This window comes from Camelina sativa, chromosome 5, assembly GCF_030686135.1.
Source record: "Camelina sativa cultivar CO46 ecotype springtype chromosome 5, ASM3068613v1".
NCBI lineage: Eukaryota > Viridiplantae > Streptophyta > Magnoliopsida > Brassicales > Brassicaceae > Camelina > Camelina sativa.
Window position 1 is genome coordinate 20,966,632 of NC_141884.1, and position 14,090 is coordinate 20,980,721.

At 34.1% G+C, this 14,090-nt stretch overlaps 1 protein-coding gene and 1 long non-coding RNA gene across 5 annotated transcripts; one reads left to right on the forward strand and one right to left on the reverse strand.

The window, feature by feature from the left end:
• Window positions 1-1,511: 1,511 nt before the first annotated feature.
• LOC104787082 (axial regulator YABBY 5) lies at window positions 1,512-4,857 on the forward strand. Its single transcript, XM_010512586.3, has 7 exons — window positions 1,512-1,978; window positions 2,827-2,946; window positions 3,635-3,743; window positions 3,827-3,875; window positions 3,983-4,058; window positions 4,510-4,582; window positions 4,687-4,857. Exons 1-6 carry the CDS (start codon window positions 1,907-1,909, stop codon window positions 4,576-4,578), a joined length of 495 nt encoding a protein of 164 aa, XP_010510888.1. The 5' UTR covers window positions 1,512-1,906; the 3' UTR covers window positions 4,579-4,582; window positions 4,687-4,857.
• Window positions 4,858-9,244: 4,387 nt separating this feature from the next.
• Window positions 9,245-11,438, reverse strand: LOC104713245 (uncharacterized). Of its 4 annotated transcripts, XR_755597.3 has the most exons (7): window positions 11,254-11,438; window positions 10,943-11,152; window positions 10,565-10,705; window positions 10,351-10,440; window positions 10,123-10,167; window positions 9,925-10,016; window positions 9,245-9,516 (listed from the first exon to the last, which is right to left on the reverse strand). It is a non-coding gene; the product is annotated as an uncharacterized LOC104713245 (long non-coding RNA). The 4 variants fall into 4 exon arrangements; XR_015557255.1 differs by lacking the exon at window positions 9,245-9,516 and having other exon boundaries at window positions 9,686-10,016; XR_015557256.1 differs by lacking the exon at window positions 9,245-9,516 and having other exon boundaries at window positions 9,686-10,016; window positions 10,268-10,440.
• Window positions 11,439-14,090: the final 2,652 nt, after the last annotated feature.

Sequence of the window (14,090 nt, forward strand, 5' to 3'; positions counted from 1 at the left end):
AAATGTTAAAAATATTTGATTTTTTTTTTCTGTATGTGTAAAAGATTTGATTCTTTCCTTCGTAATAGAAGAAGCACCGTACCATCCTCGATAAATAGAATGGGTTTGTTAAAAAGGAAATAAAATTGTTTGAAAAACTGGTGTAAACTCTATCTTGATGTCTCAAGGTTGTATTAATAATAAACAGTTATAAACTAGCACCTGTGTTTACTTTACTCACAGGATACTCCAAATTGGTGAAGATGGTGTGGACACCAGTAAAATGTCCAGCTTTCGCGACTTATTTAGATGAAGTGGAGAAGAGCAAAACGAAGTTTTCATTTTTTTCATCATCTTTAGTTTGTTGTAATGCCAATTCTAAGGTGGATAATTTAACAGTATTTTCCTATATTTTACCGCATCTTGTTTTATATGTATACAATGTACATATTGATAACCAAATCTTTTTAATTTAAATAGATATTGAAAAAAAAAACAGAGTACGTGTGTGGTTAAATTAAAAGCTTATATTGATTTTTAGAACTCTCTCTAACAAACCCTAATGTCCATCCAATCAGCTGTCCAAAGCAAAAGAGGTGAACTCTAACAAACCCTAATGTCTAATCAGCTGTCCAAACTAAAAGAGGCGACAGAACCATTTGGCTCATCCCTAACTAAACCTGAAATCTAGTAAAAGGTTTAATTTCCAATGAAAGCAAATAAAAATATTGGCCGCTTGCTTTCATGCTAGTCCCAGCTTTTGCACCCTTCCGTAGCCACACTACTTTCTTCCTTTTCTTTCCTCTTTCCCCATTTCCATGAAATATGTGTATTGGAATGTGTATTGATTTTACCATCTCGTCACACCTTCACAATTATATATAGTTTAATGTGATTCATTTCATTATTTAACAGAAAATATTAATTTATTTTTGTCTGTTTTCGTATGATATACCATTTTTCTAATTTGTCCATAATAATAATGATAAGTAATGACTTTTATTTGACCAAATTAAAAAAAAAAGTAATGATATTTATATACTAACTATTTGCATTTATAGTTATACTTCAAAACCTACTAATCAACCCTAAATACGACAATATGAAAAAAACTACCCTATATTTGATTGAAGAAGTATCCCACGAATAAAGTCGAAAAGGAAATATTCTCATATACTCTTTTTGTTGTTGTTGTTGTTGTCATCATCAACGTTCTCATATACCAATCTTTCTTTACACCATTGATAATAGAGTATCTTAATTTAGTGTTCTTGGAAGGAAGGCCGACATATACAATATTCTCGCGAATAAATATTCTTCTTTACCACATACACCACCTTGCATATGCTAATTTTATTTAATTTTGACGATGATAGATGAAAAAAATAAAAATCATTGACAATTTTTTTTTCCCTGGCCAATTGTATATTTCCAATAACAATGTTTTGTTCGTTTTCTTTAAATAAATATGCCTTTAACTAAATGCTAACAAAACCGCAACATTTTTATTTTAATTTGCTTAGCATTTGATTAAGTCCATCCCAATATTTCGATAAGATTTGTTTTTTTTAATGGTACGCAACCCTATGAGTGAACCGGACCCTACTCGTTAAAAGACATAGAACACAACCCTACATCGAAATTCCGAAAGCCTTGACATTGCATATAATAATTTTGCCCCTTTAACTCTCATCCTCTCCTTAGGCTTATTATCTTCTCCATTTAATTAATTTATGATCTCTTGGCATAGTTGTTGAAGTACAATACCCGATTTTAAGGCAAGTGTCTGTTCGGGTAGAGAGATAAAGAGAGAACGGAGAGAGGGCTAGAGAGAGAGTAAGAAGCTTTTTCACCTATATAAATTGCTCTCATCTTCTATCTATTCTTCAACAAAAACAACTTGTTCGGACTATATCTCCCATCGATCATGGCTAACTCTGTGATGGCAACGGAGCAACTCTGCTACATCCCTTGCAACTTTTGCAACATAGTTCTTGCGGTATATATATATGAACTATATTTGCTTTTATCAATAATGGATCTATGCTCCTGCAAAAATATCGTATATATTTAAAGATATATAGTTTAAGCATATATAGATCTACCTTTATTTCCTTTGTACTATTTATTGGTTTCTGATAAAGAATAGTGCAGTTCTTTTCATCAGTTCCACTATCTTACAAACGTTCAAAGTTCTTCCCAATGAAATCCGTTTGTAATTTGTATTTTTTTCAGTAACAAATATTTCGTTTTAGCTAATGGTGCCAGAGAGAAGTCACCATCCTTCTGCTATACATGACCTCCCCCCCCCCCCCCCCCCCCCTAATCATATATAGATCTATTTTCTTCTCTTTTCCTGCTTTTCTCAAAGTATAGTCCTACTTGTAGCATTTTACTTATAATTTTGGGAATCAGAAGATAAAAATATTTTTCAATGGTCATGCATATATGTGTGTGTGTCCCTATTTACTAATCTGTAACAGATTGTACATAACTAAAAAAGGAGTCACTTTCCCTAAATGGTGGTTTCAACGAAAGAAGAGATGATCGTCTATCTCGAGCCACTACTTTCGTTTTATTTTAAGATTTGATGACATAATTTTCACTCCCTCTTTTATTTTTGAGCTTTGCAAACCCACAAACGATTGGAATATCCTATCTATAATAACACCAAAAGCTATATATTTCTTTTGTGTCTATAATTATCATGAACAAATTTAAGTTGTATAAATGTATATAAGTTTTTCGTCGATCTTTGTCTTATGGATCTGGTAGACAAATCCAATTTGTCCAAGAAAGAAGATCAATTAATTAATATGTGAGATTGTGTTTTGCTAAAATGTGTAGGTGAGTGTCCCATGCAGTAGTCTGTTCGACATCGTGACTGTCCGATGCGGTCACTGCACTAATCTGTGGTCTGTAAACATGGCAGCTGCTCTTCAGTCGCTTTCACGACCTAATTTCCAGGTAACTTCTATATATCTCTCTCTCTCTCCTAAATTTGCCTTAATTTTAGGAATTATATTGTAATAAAAAAAACACTCGAACCATCATCCCTCTAAAACTTAGGGCTCTTTTGTTTGTTTTCAAAGACAAATAATAGACAGAGATCTGAGCCTGTTGTTGCATGTTCTTTCTCCAGCGGCCGTCTACATCTACATAGCTGATAGCCCCCAAACATTTTTAAAAACTACTTAATTTAATTATCTTTACTCTTTTCAAGTTTATTCAATTTTATTTTCCTGCTGCGACTGATATATGCAGCCTTGTCGTAATTGCTTTATTTCATAGAGGCCTAGCTTATGTTGATCTACTACTGATGTGGGCTACTTCCTCTATGATTTGATTGACATGAATGTTAGGGTTTCATAGGTTTGTTTCTTTTTCTTTTTCTAAATATATTCTCAGATTCCTTTCTTTAAAGGTTTTGTCTTTTACTACTATTATACTATTTAAACATTAATAAAACGTCTTTTCGTTGGTCCAGTTTATTTTTTCTTTTTTCATCTCCTAATTTAGACAATACATACATGACTGCTTCTCATGTCCTCTTGATTCACCATTTCGATCTGAGAAAAAAAAAAGTCAAGTAAATAAAAACTAAACTTAATTAGCATATAAATTGTTATTAACAAGGATTAAATGTGGAATATAGGCGACGAACAATGCAGTACCAGAATATGGATCTTCCTCACGAGGTCACACCAAAATTCCTTCCAGGATTTCAACTCGTACCAAAACTGAGCAAAGGATTGTAAACCGTTGTAAGTTTTGCCTATCTAGAAATAAAGAAGTACACATGACAAGCAATTTTTGTGTATATTTTAAGTTTCTTATTGTCTTCCAGCTACGGAGAAGCGGCAGCGAGTACCTTCTGCGTACAATCAATTTATAAAGTACCAAAATATTTCTAAGACATACATATATAATTTATGTATTTTTTGTTCAAATTCTCTTAATTAACGAAGAGGTAATTGATTTGTGTGTTTATTTTATCGTGAAGAGAGGAAATTCAGAGGATTAAGGCGAATAATCCAGACATAAGCCACAGAGAAGCATTCAGCACCGCCGCCAAAAATGTAAGTTTTTCTTTTGTTTTTCTCGACGTTACAAATTTTCTATATAAAGTATGAGTTTCTTATAGCTAAAAAATTGTAAGTTTTAAAGAGTGAAGCTTTTTGTAGAGGAACATTAGAAAAATTATTAAAAATGCCAACCATGCGACAGTAAGCGTTAAAGAAAAGTACTATTAAATAAGTAAGAGTTTGCATTTAGGTTATCTGCTGCTGAAAATTAATGAACCGATCCGTTAGTATATATATATACACTTTACTTTTAAAATTTTTAAACATACAATAGATGTTTACCATTATTCTTATTTAGTTTATTTACTAAGTAATATTAATGACTTTCTCTCAACCTAAGTAAATAAGAACAATAGTAAACATATTGTTTTTTTTTCTTTCTAATAACTAAGAGGTTATGACCAAACTATTTTAAATTGTTTTAATATGGTCTCACACTTTTTAGTGGGCACACTTTCCTCATATTCACTTCGGTCTAATGCTTGAGAGCAACAAGCAAGCCAAGCTAGCTTAATAATGTAAGTGCTCTGTTCTATATATCAATCGTTTTAAAGATTCACCTTAATTATAAAATTTATCTAGTGGGAACTTACATGATTTTACTTGATCTCTCTGGTTTTAGTCTGGCGGTTAATGAAAATGAGTGTTGGAGCTTTGATGTAACAAGAGCTGATAAGGAAACTATATAATATATATATATATATATATATTGTATGATCTTGGATGTAAGTGAAGATGTCAATCTTGAAGACCATATGTAGATATAATTTAGTAATAAGGTTCTTATGATTTATCTTTTATGGCACTTATATGGTTCGTCTCACAAGAATTTTGAGTTCGTTTTCGGATTTTATCAATCTTAAACAAAAAAGAAAATGTAATCTACGTCTGAAGAAGGCATAGAATATGGCGAATCTATCTTATTGTCCAAACTCCTAAGTATCACGATCAGTACTACTTCGCTTCTAAGTCCACTATCCACCGGTTTATTTTTGGGTTTATCAAAACTCGTTGTAATAGAGAACAATCCCTTTACTTATGTTTTGGCCTATGTATATCATTTAATAGGTGTCCAATGTGATTTCATATATATATATATATATATATATATATATATATATATATATATATATATATATATATATATATATATATATATGTTCCTTTCCATAAAATTGGTCACTCTTAAAATTCTCTTGGATGAAGGATTTGTAGAGATGGATCGAGAGACACCACATAGATGATAAACGGTCTGTGCTAAGTCTAGAGTACTCAAGCTTCAAGAATTCACACACAGCAAAGCTGAGACGCTTTGGGCATTTTGATAGAAGTAAACTAGGTTTTTATTGCATATAAAAATATAAGTTATAGAGGCTGAGAAGGGACTTTATATAAAATCTAGCAGCAAGGACCTATATTTATTACAATTAAGAGGACTAAACTTACAAAACAACAGTCTCCAAAAGGGCTTACAACAAAGATACTCATAATTATTTCGTCCCAAAACTGGTTAGAACCAATAAAACATTGCATAGACGCAGTAATCGCTTTGTTAGTGTTTCTAGGATCGAAATGCGTCACAATCCAATACATATGATTTATTATAAGAGTTAAAGATACATTAGAAATGTCTAGACATGTGTAGAAAGACTTCTGTGTATAAAAAAAAGTGTAGAAAGACTTCTTACCATTTCGTCACAAAACTAGTTAGAACTAACAAAACATTGCTTAGAAGCAGTAAATATTTTGTTACTATTTCTGGGGTCAGAATATATCATAATTCAGTACATATGATTGATTATGAGAGTTAAAGCCAACAAAAATTATGACTAATTGAAAAGAGTTCAAGATGCATTAGGAGTGTTCAGACAAGACCTATTACCATTTTATTCTAAAACTGGATAAAACCAACAAAACATTGTTAAGAAGCAGTAAACCGATTTGTTAGTATTTCTAGGGTCGAAATATGTCACATTTCAATGCATATGATTTATTATAAGAGTTAAAGATACATTAGGAGTGTTTAGACATGTGTAGAAAGACCTCTTACCATTTTGTCCCAAAACTGGCTAGAACCAACAAAACATTGCTTAGAAGCAGTAAACCACTTTGTTAGTGTTTCTCGGATCAAAATGTGTCAATCCAATGTATATTTATAATTATAAGAGTTAGAGATGATTTAGAGTGTTTAGACAAGACTAAAACTATTGTGTCCCAAAAGTGGCTAAAACCAATGATAACATCATTATTTTACCCATTTTAGCTATAGTTTATATATGCATTTAGGAAGAGTTTGATGTGATTTCAATGCTAAAAGGTCTATTATCAAGTATTTTAGGTTTCAAAAAGGTTTTACACGGTTAAAGGTAAAAAGGACCAACTTATCTTGAGTCAAGAGGAGGTGGAGAAAGTTTTACATGCTAAATTTGATAAAGATGAGCATCGATTTCGAAGGTAAGTTTGAGGCCATCATCGAGAACATTACACGCTTGGAGGAACAAATAGACATCATCAACAATCAAGTTTTAAACCATATGGAGTATATTGAAGATGATAGAACGAAGATTATCAACATGGGTTACCCCATTGTTACTATCGTGAATCGCCTAGAATGGAAGATTGAAGCCTTACAACGAGGATTCACTAATCGAGACGAATGCAATAATTCAAGTGATGATCAAGTTAATAAACATTATAAAGCTCAAGAAGGACATAGAGCCTCAAATGAGTATCTAACTGTACCTATTGAGTCCAAGGAGTGGACTAAAGAAGAATATTATCGAACCGTTTTGAAGATTTGACAAGAGCGAATGATGAGTCTTATGATCTACCATCTACTAGAAGATGGAGAAGAAGAACTTAAAGATGTCTACTGTTGAAACGACCCGACCCGTTTTTTTTTTTAAATAAGAAATACTAAATAATAATTAATAAATAATCTAAACTAGTGGTCCCATATCCACTAGCCACCTAACCACAATCAAACCAAACAGCAGAAAAATAATCAATACCATTAAACCAATAATCCAATAACCAATATTAATTCATAATAAATAGGCTAATAATCCAACCATCATAAAACGAAGAACCAGCAATCCTAAACAACATTCTAGGACTTAACTCTAGCAACCTAACAGAAGCCAGACAACAAGCAATCGAGCCACTAGAACATCTTCCTCTTCATTGCCTTGATTCCACGATCACACTTTGCCTTCACCCTGCACCATAAACACAAATTGAGATGCATGAGTATTTTATAAACACTCCGTGAGGCAATCCTCCCATCTACTGGGCTATACACACAAGCAATTGAGATACTCTAACCATCAAACAACAATCAACAACAAACCAGGAGCTGCATCGACCGACACCAACCATGCATCGACCGTCACCAACAGGGATCGCATTGACCAATGCAAGACTAGCCTGCATCGACCGACACTAACATTGCACCGACCGATGCATGCTCGACATTTTACGAAAATCCTAGTTGCATCGACCGACGCCTCCACATGGCATCGACCGATGCTCCTAGGTCAAATCGCGCCGTCCTCGCATTTGCATCGACCGACACACAAAGTGCCTCGATCGACGCACATGCCGAGTATCGTTTTACTCGAAGCTTCTCGCCGATCATAGTTCCTAAACCATCAAAAACTTGATCCCAAGCCACAAAAAAAACTTCACAAAGTCCCAAATATCATTCTAACAAGCCTAACAACACATAAACAAGCAGATCAGAGAAATCTCAAGATTAGATAAGCCGTGGTCATGCACTCACCTTTGCCAAGAAGATTCTAAACCTCAAACACGAAGATCTACACTCCTAGGAAGCTCCTACAACGATCCCAATTACAGATCTCGCAAGAACAACCACTAAATTCCAAGAATCTCACCAAGAACACTCAAGAACACTTCCTCTCTTTTCTTTTTCCCAGAAACGGCCAAACTCGGCCAAACCCTCGAGTTTCTGCTTTTATAAGCGATTCTAGGGTTTTCCTAATCCCAAAACGCAATGTTTAACTTAAACTCGTCCGCGAAAACCAACCTTGCATCGATCGATGCATCTCCTAAACCGGGATTTTGGTTCGCGGATGTATAACTGTTTCATTACATTTTGAATATCTAACGAAGAAATTATCGAAAATGCAATTTTAAACAATTTTGGACCAACGAAGAAGCTATCTACCGAGGTAATTCTAGAAACCTACCACCTCCAGCACACTACAACATATATCAAGATTGGAACCTGCCCCACGTCACTACCAAAGTTGTTTTCAAAGTCCTTACCCGAGGAGAACTGAAGACGATCTAAACTGGTCTTATCAAAATTTTCAAGACAATTCTCATGCTACTACATAAAAAAAAAGCTCAAGAAGAGAGACTAGTGATCCTAATGTGAAAATACTTGGACTTCCAAGAGATGAATTCAAGAATGTTACATGAGAAGATCGACAAAATGGATTCTACTCTTTTGGGAAAGATGGATGAAATTTTTGTTAAAGTTGAAAAATTTGATGAACAAATTTCTAAAGATGCTGAAACCATGGAGAGAAAGCTCCATATGCTTGAAGAATAACAAGAGAGAAATCTTAAGAGCGCTCAAGACAATGATATAAACATTAGAGACTTGGCAATAAAGTTTTTGACTTAACAAAGGACCATGAGTCCAAGTATGGAGTTTTTTCACCAAAGATGCAGACACAAGGAAGCGTGTGGAGAAGCTTGAGAACCGAGCTTATGAGGGCGAGATGAAGATGAGTAGTGTCAGCCTTCAACAAAAAATGATTTGGAGATGTTATATCCAGAAATTTTACGTTAGTAAAGGAGAACCACCACTACAAGAAAACAGGCAAATAGCGACTGCACTATTAGTCACTATTTAGTCGCTAAACGGTGTGTTACGACTAAATAGCGACTAAAACTAGTAGTCGTAAATCGAGAGTCGCTAAAATAAATAGTCGTAAAATTAGTCGCCAAATAGCGACTACATTACGACTATTTTGCGTAGTCGTAAATTTAGTCATAATATAGTCACTAAATTTAGCGACCACGTTACGACTATTTTACGACAACGCAAAATAGTCATAATGTAGTCACCAAATTTAGTGACTAATTAACGACTAATTACTGACTATAGTTGTATTCAAGTATTTATACATTATTGTATTTATACAGTATTTATACAAATTACATATATTTTATTAATTGTTTTAAATATATTTAAATTATGAATAATGTTTTAAAACATTATTTTTTGAGTACTATATTTATTATTATAAACCATGATTACAAAAAAATTGTATTACAAAATAAAATTAAAAATCATAACTAAAAATAAGAATAGATGAAAAACTACATAATAAATGGTTTGTAGCACATTCTCAATTGCTTTGTATTCCATCATTGAAGCCTAGGTAGTTCCCATTAATCTTCCAAGAGCAACTCATTTCTTCAGAACAAACAAACAAAAAATGTATCATGGGGACTCATTTCCCATTATCAATATAACACAATTTCAAAATCGAGACTAGAAATGAGAAACAATCGGGACAAGCAATTCACTATAACTAACATGTCTTCTAGCTTAAAAACGTGAGTGTGAGTAAGAAGATCGACAATGGTGACTCAAGTTAAAGAGTGCATATAAAACAGGTGTCTAGAGATCGGTATTACCAAATAACTCTTGACAAATTCAACAAAAAGCCTCACAAAAATTACAACAGAGGCTTCTAAACAAATGACTCTTTGACAGATTTAATAAAAGTCTCACAACAATAAGTAGCAAAGTATATATATTGTACCTTAATAGCGAAAGATACAATAGGATAAGAAAATGTCTTAACCAATGAAAGTTTACCTTACGCTCTGAAATAAAGTTGTACATCATGAGCTCTGTCTAAGAGTGTGCTTGGCTGTGGCTTTCTCTGTAAGCCAAACATCATCTTCGACCTAAGAACAATAGGACACTGAATCAGATGGTTTACGCATGCAACAATGTGACTTCAAAGAATTGAAGAGTAATACAAGAGTAATAAAATAAACATAAGGGTTTTACCTATCTTCTTCCAGCCAACCGCTTTCAAGCTTCTCCAAATCCAGTCTATTGATCACAAACAACAAAATAATATAGTAAACAAAAATCACATGTTCAAACCATAAGCTTCAAAGACACAAACACAAACACCAACACACACACATACCAGATTTTATCATATAAAATCACCAAAACTGAGGTGACTCTGTGAAAGAAGTGATATGCTTTTAGAGAGCTTAGTTTGAGTACCTTCGGTGACTTTGGTGACACTGAGGAGAGCCGAGTTGAGCCTTAAGTTCTTTAAGCCACAAGACTCAACCAAAACAGCTGACACTTGATCTGAGAGAAACCCACCAAAGAAAGCAAAAAAAAAACAAAACAATTTTGCACATAAGTACTCAAGAATTCTGAAAAGATGAAATAACAAAGCAGTTCCAGGATTTTTGAAAGAAAAGAAACCCACCTCCATGGAGACCAAAACAGATGGAGCTAGACATTTGAAAGAAATGACAAGAGATATACCCGCGTGGCAACAAAGCTATTGATGCGCTACTCCTTCCCTCACTTCTCCTTCATCATTCTTCTACTTCTTATCCTCCCTCATCTGCAATCACACAGGGGATGAGAAACGCGAAAAGGCAACTAAGTGGATCACATCAGCATTGGCTACCGATATCAAGCAGATAAATCAAACTCGTTTTCAGCAGAATCAAAGTGAAAATCTATGCTCCTACAGCGGAACAAGAAAAAAAAAAAAAAAGAAGGGATAACAAATGAAAGCAACTACTAAGCCTTCAAGAACGTCGGAGAGGATAGGTGTGAGAGCAAAAGAGAACTTGACCCATTGTTGCTTGATAGAAAAATTGATTCTTTAGTCGACCCAAGTTTTCGGCTGTGCGCCGGAGAAGCACACGACTTGAATCGAAGCAGATCTTTCCCGGTTTTGAGATCCCAACTTCTAATTTCGTCGATAAATCCACGGCTTAGCTTTTTCGTCTTCTATGCCGTCTTCCTCCGCTTCACCTCTCAGCTTCTGCTTCTTATATGTCGTCTTCAAACCAATTCGAAGATTAAGGTCATTACAAACGTAGACCAGAAACCCTAATCCCAAAATCAGATTTAAAGGGGGAAATAGAGATAGAACAAACTAACCTTCTCCCACGGAAACCAGTTTCCCTTCTAGATCTGGAGATACGGTCGGAGGTTTGGCCGGACAGAGTCATCGCGATTCGAAGAAATGAGAGTGAGAGTTTCTCCGAAAGAGTTTCGAGAGTGATGATGATTTTTTTTTTCTAAGTGTAGTGTGAGGAATAGAGGCACAGGTTGGTGAAGGTTTCTTTATTTGTTGATTTTTATTTCTTTTTTTTGTTGGCCAATTTTCAATTCATATCAAAATCCAAAGTGGTACAAAAGCCTCTCAAAGCCCAGACTAAATGATATAGTTTTATGTTTTTTTTTTATCAACAATTAGTTTCAGATTTTACAATGACTAATTTAATAAATTTTATAAGTAAATAGTTTTTGGAAGTATTAAATTATATATATACACTAAATAGTTTTAGATTAGATTTAATTTTATACACATAATGGTTATATTTTGGTTAAATGGTTTATAATTTAATTTCTATATACTATACATTATAAAAGTTTAAAATTTAAGATATAGGGTTTAAAGTACAGGGTTTGGTGTATAGGTTTATGATTTGGGGTTAAGTTTTGAATTTATGAATTATGAATTAATTTCTAAGATTTAGAGTTTATGATTTAGGTCTTGGGGTTTGGTTAAGGGTTTGGGATTAAATTTTGAAAATTATGATTTTCTTAAATAGCGACTGATATGCGACTTCTTAGCGACCGTTTACTATAAGTCGCATATTAGTCGCTAAATTGGTGACTATTTAGCAACTACATATTTTGGTGTGCAATATAGTCATAAAATAGTCGCTAAATTACGACTAAACTAGCGACTAACATATGCAGTCGTTAAAAAATGACTAATATATGACCAAATATTTGTAGTCGTAAAATAGTCGCTAAATAGTCACTACTTAGTCGCCAAAAATGACGACTACATATATAGTCGCCAATTGTAGTCGTAAAATCCATGTTTTCTTGTAGTGCACCAGCTACTTAAGGATATTGAATGTGAAATTAAGGTGAAGAACCAAGAATTTGCTGAAAAGATTGAGAAAATATCCTCACGTCACGTGTTGATGGACATTACGTGAAGAAAGAAGAAACCCTACCCTATTCAAAAAAAGGAAAACATTCATATTTCCTTTTAGAAAGAAAATTTTGGTTCTATAAGAACAAGAGAAAACCGATTCCTCCTCTACAAGATCTCGATAAAGGAGAAAGTTCCCTAGAGAAAGAAGAACTTGAAGAAAAATTCATGGGAAACAAGCTATAAAGTTCCATGGAAACCGAAGGTTTCAACCCTAATTCACGTGATACCTCTCAACAAGAACCAAGGAATTCTGTGTTGTACCAACACTTGATGCTTCACCACCATGATATCTAGAAGGTTTAGAAGAATGAAAATCAACACCCCATGTCGCTTGTAACACTGCCACAATCTTCAAAGAAGTCCAACCTTTGCGAGAACTTGAACAAGGGGAGATTTATGAAGAAGAAGAAGAACGTCTCAAGGGAACACAATTTCAACATGAATCACGTTGACAACAGGATTTTCATCCAGGGTATCAATTTCCTATGCAGTTGTAGTACAAAGGGTTAACAATCCAAATGGTTGTTATGCTAGCAGATAAGATGTGATCAGAACAATGCAAGTCAAGCCAAGCAATAATATGGTTTTGACTATCAACCTAAGATGAACAAAAATAAGAAAACAGAAAGAACAAAAATCAAGAACAACTCGAAGTACTACACGATGCAGGTGATCGGGTACCATACCGGGTTGGTGATCGAGTTGATGTAAAAGTTGTAAACAATAAAAATACGAAAGCTCCTAAGGATGGGGTAATCGGTTCATAAGTATTTCTAATCAACCTAGAATGTTTTACTGGCCTCAAGCAATCTATTCCCTAGACAATAAATCTCTAAACCTTGCTAATCCATTCTCGTGGTAGAAATAATCAACTCTAATCACTTCCTTACCCAACTCTCGTTGGAGAAACGTGACTAAGCAGGCAGTAAAGTCCAATTCACTATTGTCAATAAACTCCTTACTCATCTAATCTCTTAGGCTAAGTGAGTAAATCTCTGGCATTAGTTGATTCAAACATTTCATCGAACACCACTCGGTGCAAAAATGACTAGGATTTAATCTGAACCACTCGGTCTGAAACTAGCACTAAGAGCACTAATCCATAAAAGAATTTCCATAAAAAATCAAGCTAAAACATCCTAATCGATTAAGAATACGTACTAACCTATCCCATCCATAGAAACTTTTGGTTCACTACCCAGATTTCATTGCAAAGAAAATAAACCCTGAAAAATATAAAAATTGCATAATCATAAAGATGAAAAAGAGAGAGATGTTTATTAGAAAGAAAAAATAAAAAAATGTAAACAGAATTCAAGTTGAAAGAATAACAAAAACTAGAAAATTTGCTCAAAGAAAAGTGTAAAAACGGCTCTCATCTCTTGTGTCTCGAAAAAGAGGTTAAGAAAGGGTTTATATATGGAAACCATTTGACCTAGCCACACTAGATGGTATCCAAAGCCCAACTTGAAGAGGTGCTCGACCTTATCCTCGACCTCCACTTCGAGTGCATGGTCGGATGGTTCCATTCTTCGATCTGGATGTATGTATGTTCCTTAAAACAGGAATAATTCTTAAACCGGACCTCCGATTGGCCTGAAATCACCACCATTGGAAAGCTAACTCGATTCCCTATAACTTCAATCAAGAACTCAGAAGATGAATCCCAACAGAAAACCTTCATTCGAGTCGATCTTTGAGGGTCTCGTCATGAGCTCGACCGGGTGGTCTTTGGTACAGAAGACAGCTTAAAACAATGGTG

Excerpts from the sequence above, each read along its gene's own strand:
- LOC104787082 (XM_010512586.3), top strand. The coding sequence starts at position 1,907 with ATGGCTAACTCTGTGATGGCAACGGAGCAACTCTGCTACATCCCTTGC. Across the intron at positions 2,947-3,634 it reads TTTCACGACCTAATTTCCAG|GCGACGAACAATGCAGTACC; the intron begins GTAACTTCTATA and ends TGTGGAATATAG. Across the intron at positions 3,744-3,826 it reads GCAAAGGATTGTAAACCGTT|CTACGGAGAAGCGGCAGCGA; the intron begins GTAAGTTTTGCC and ends ATTGTCTTCCAG.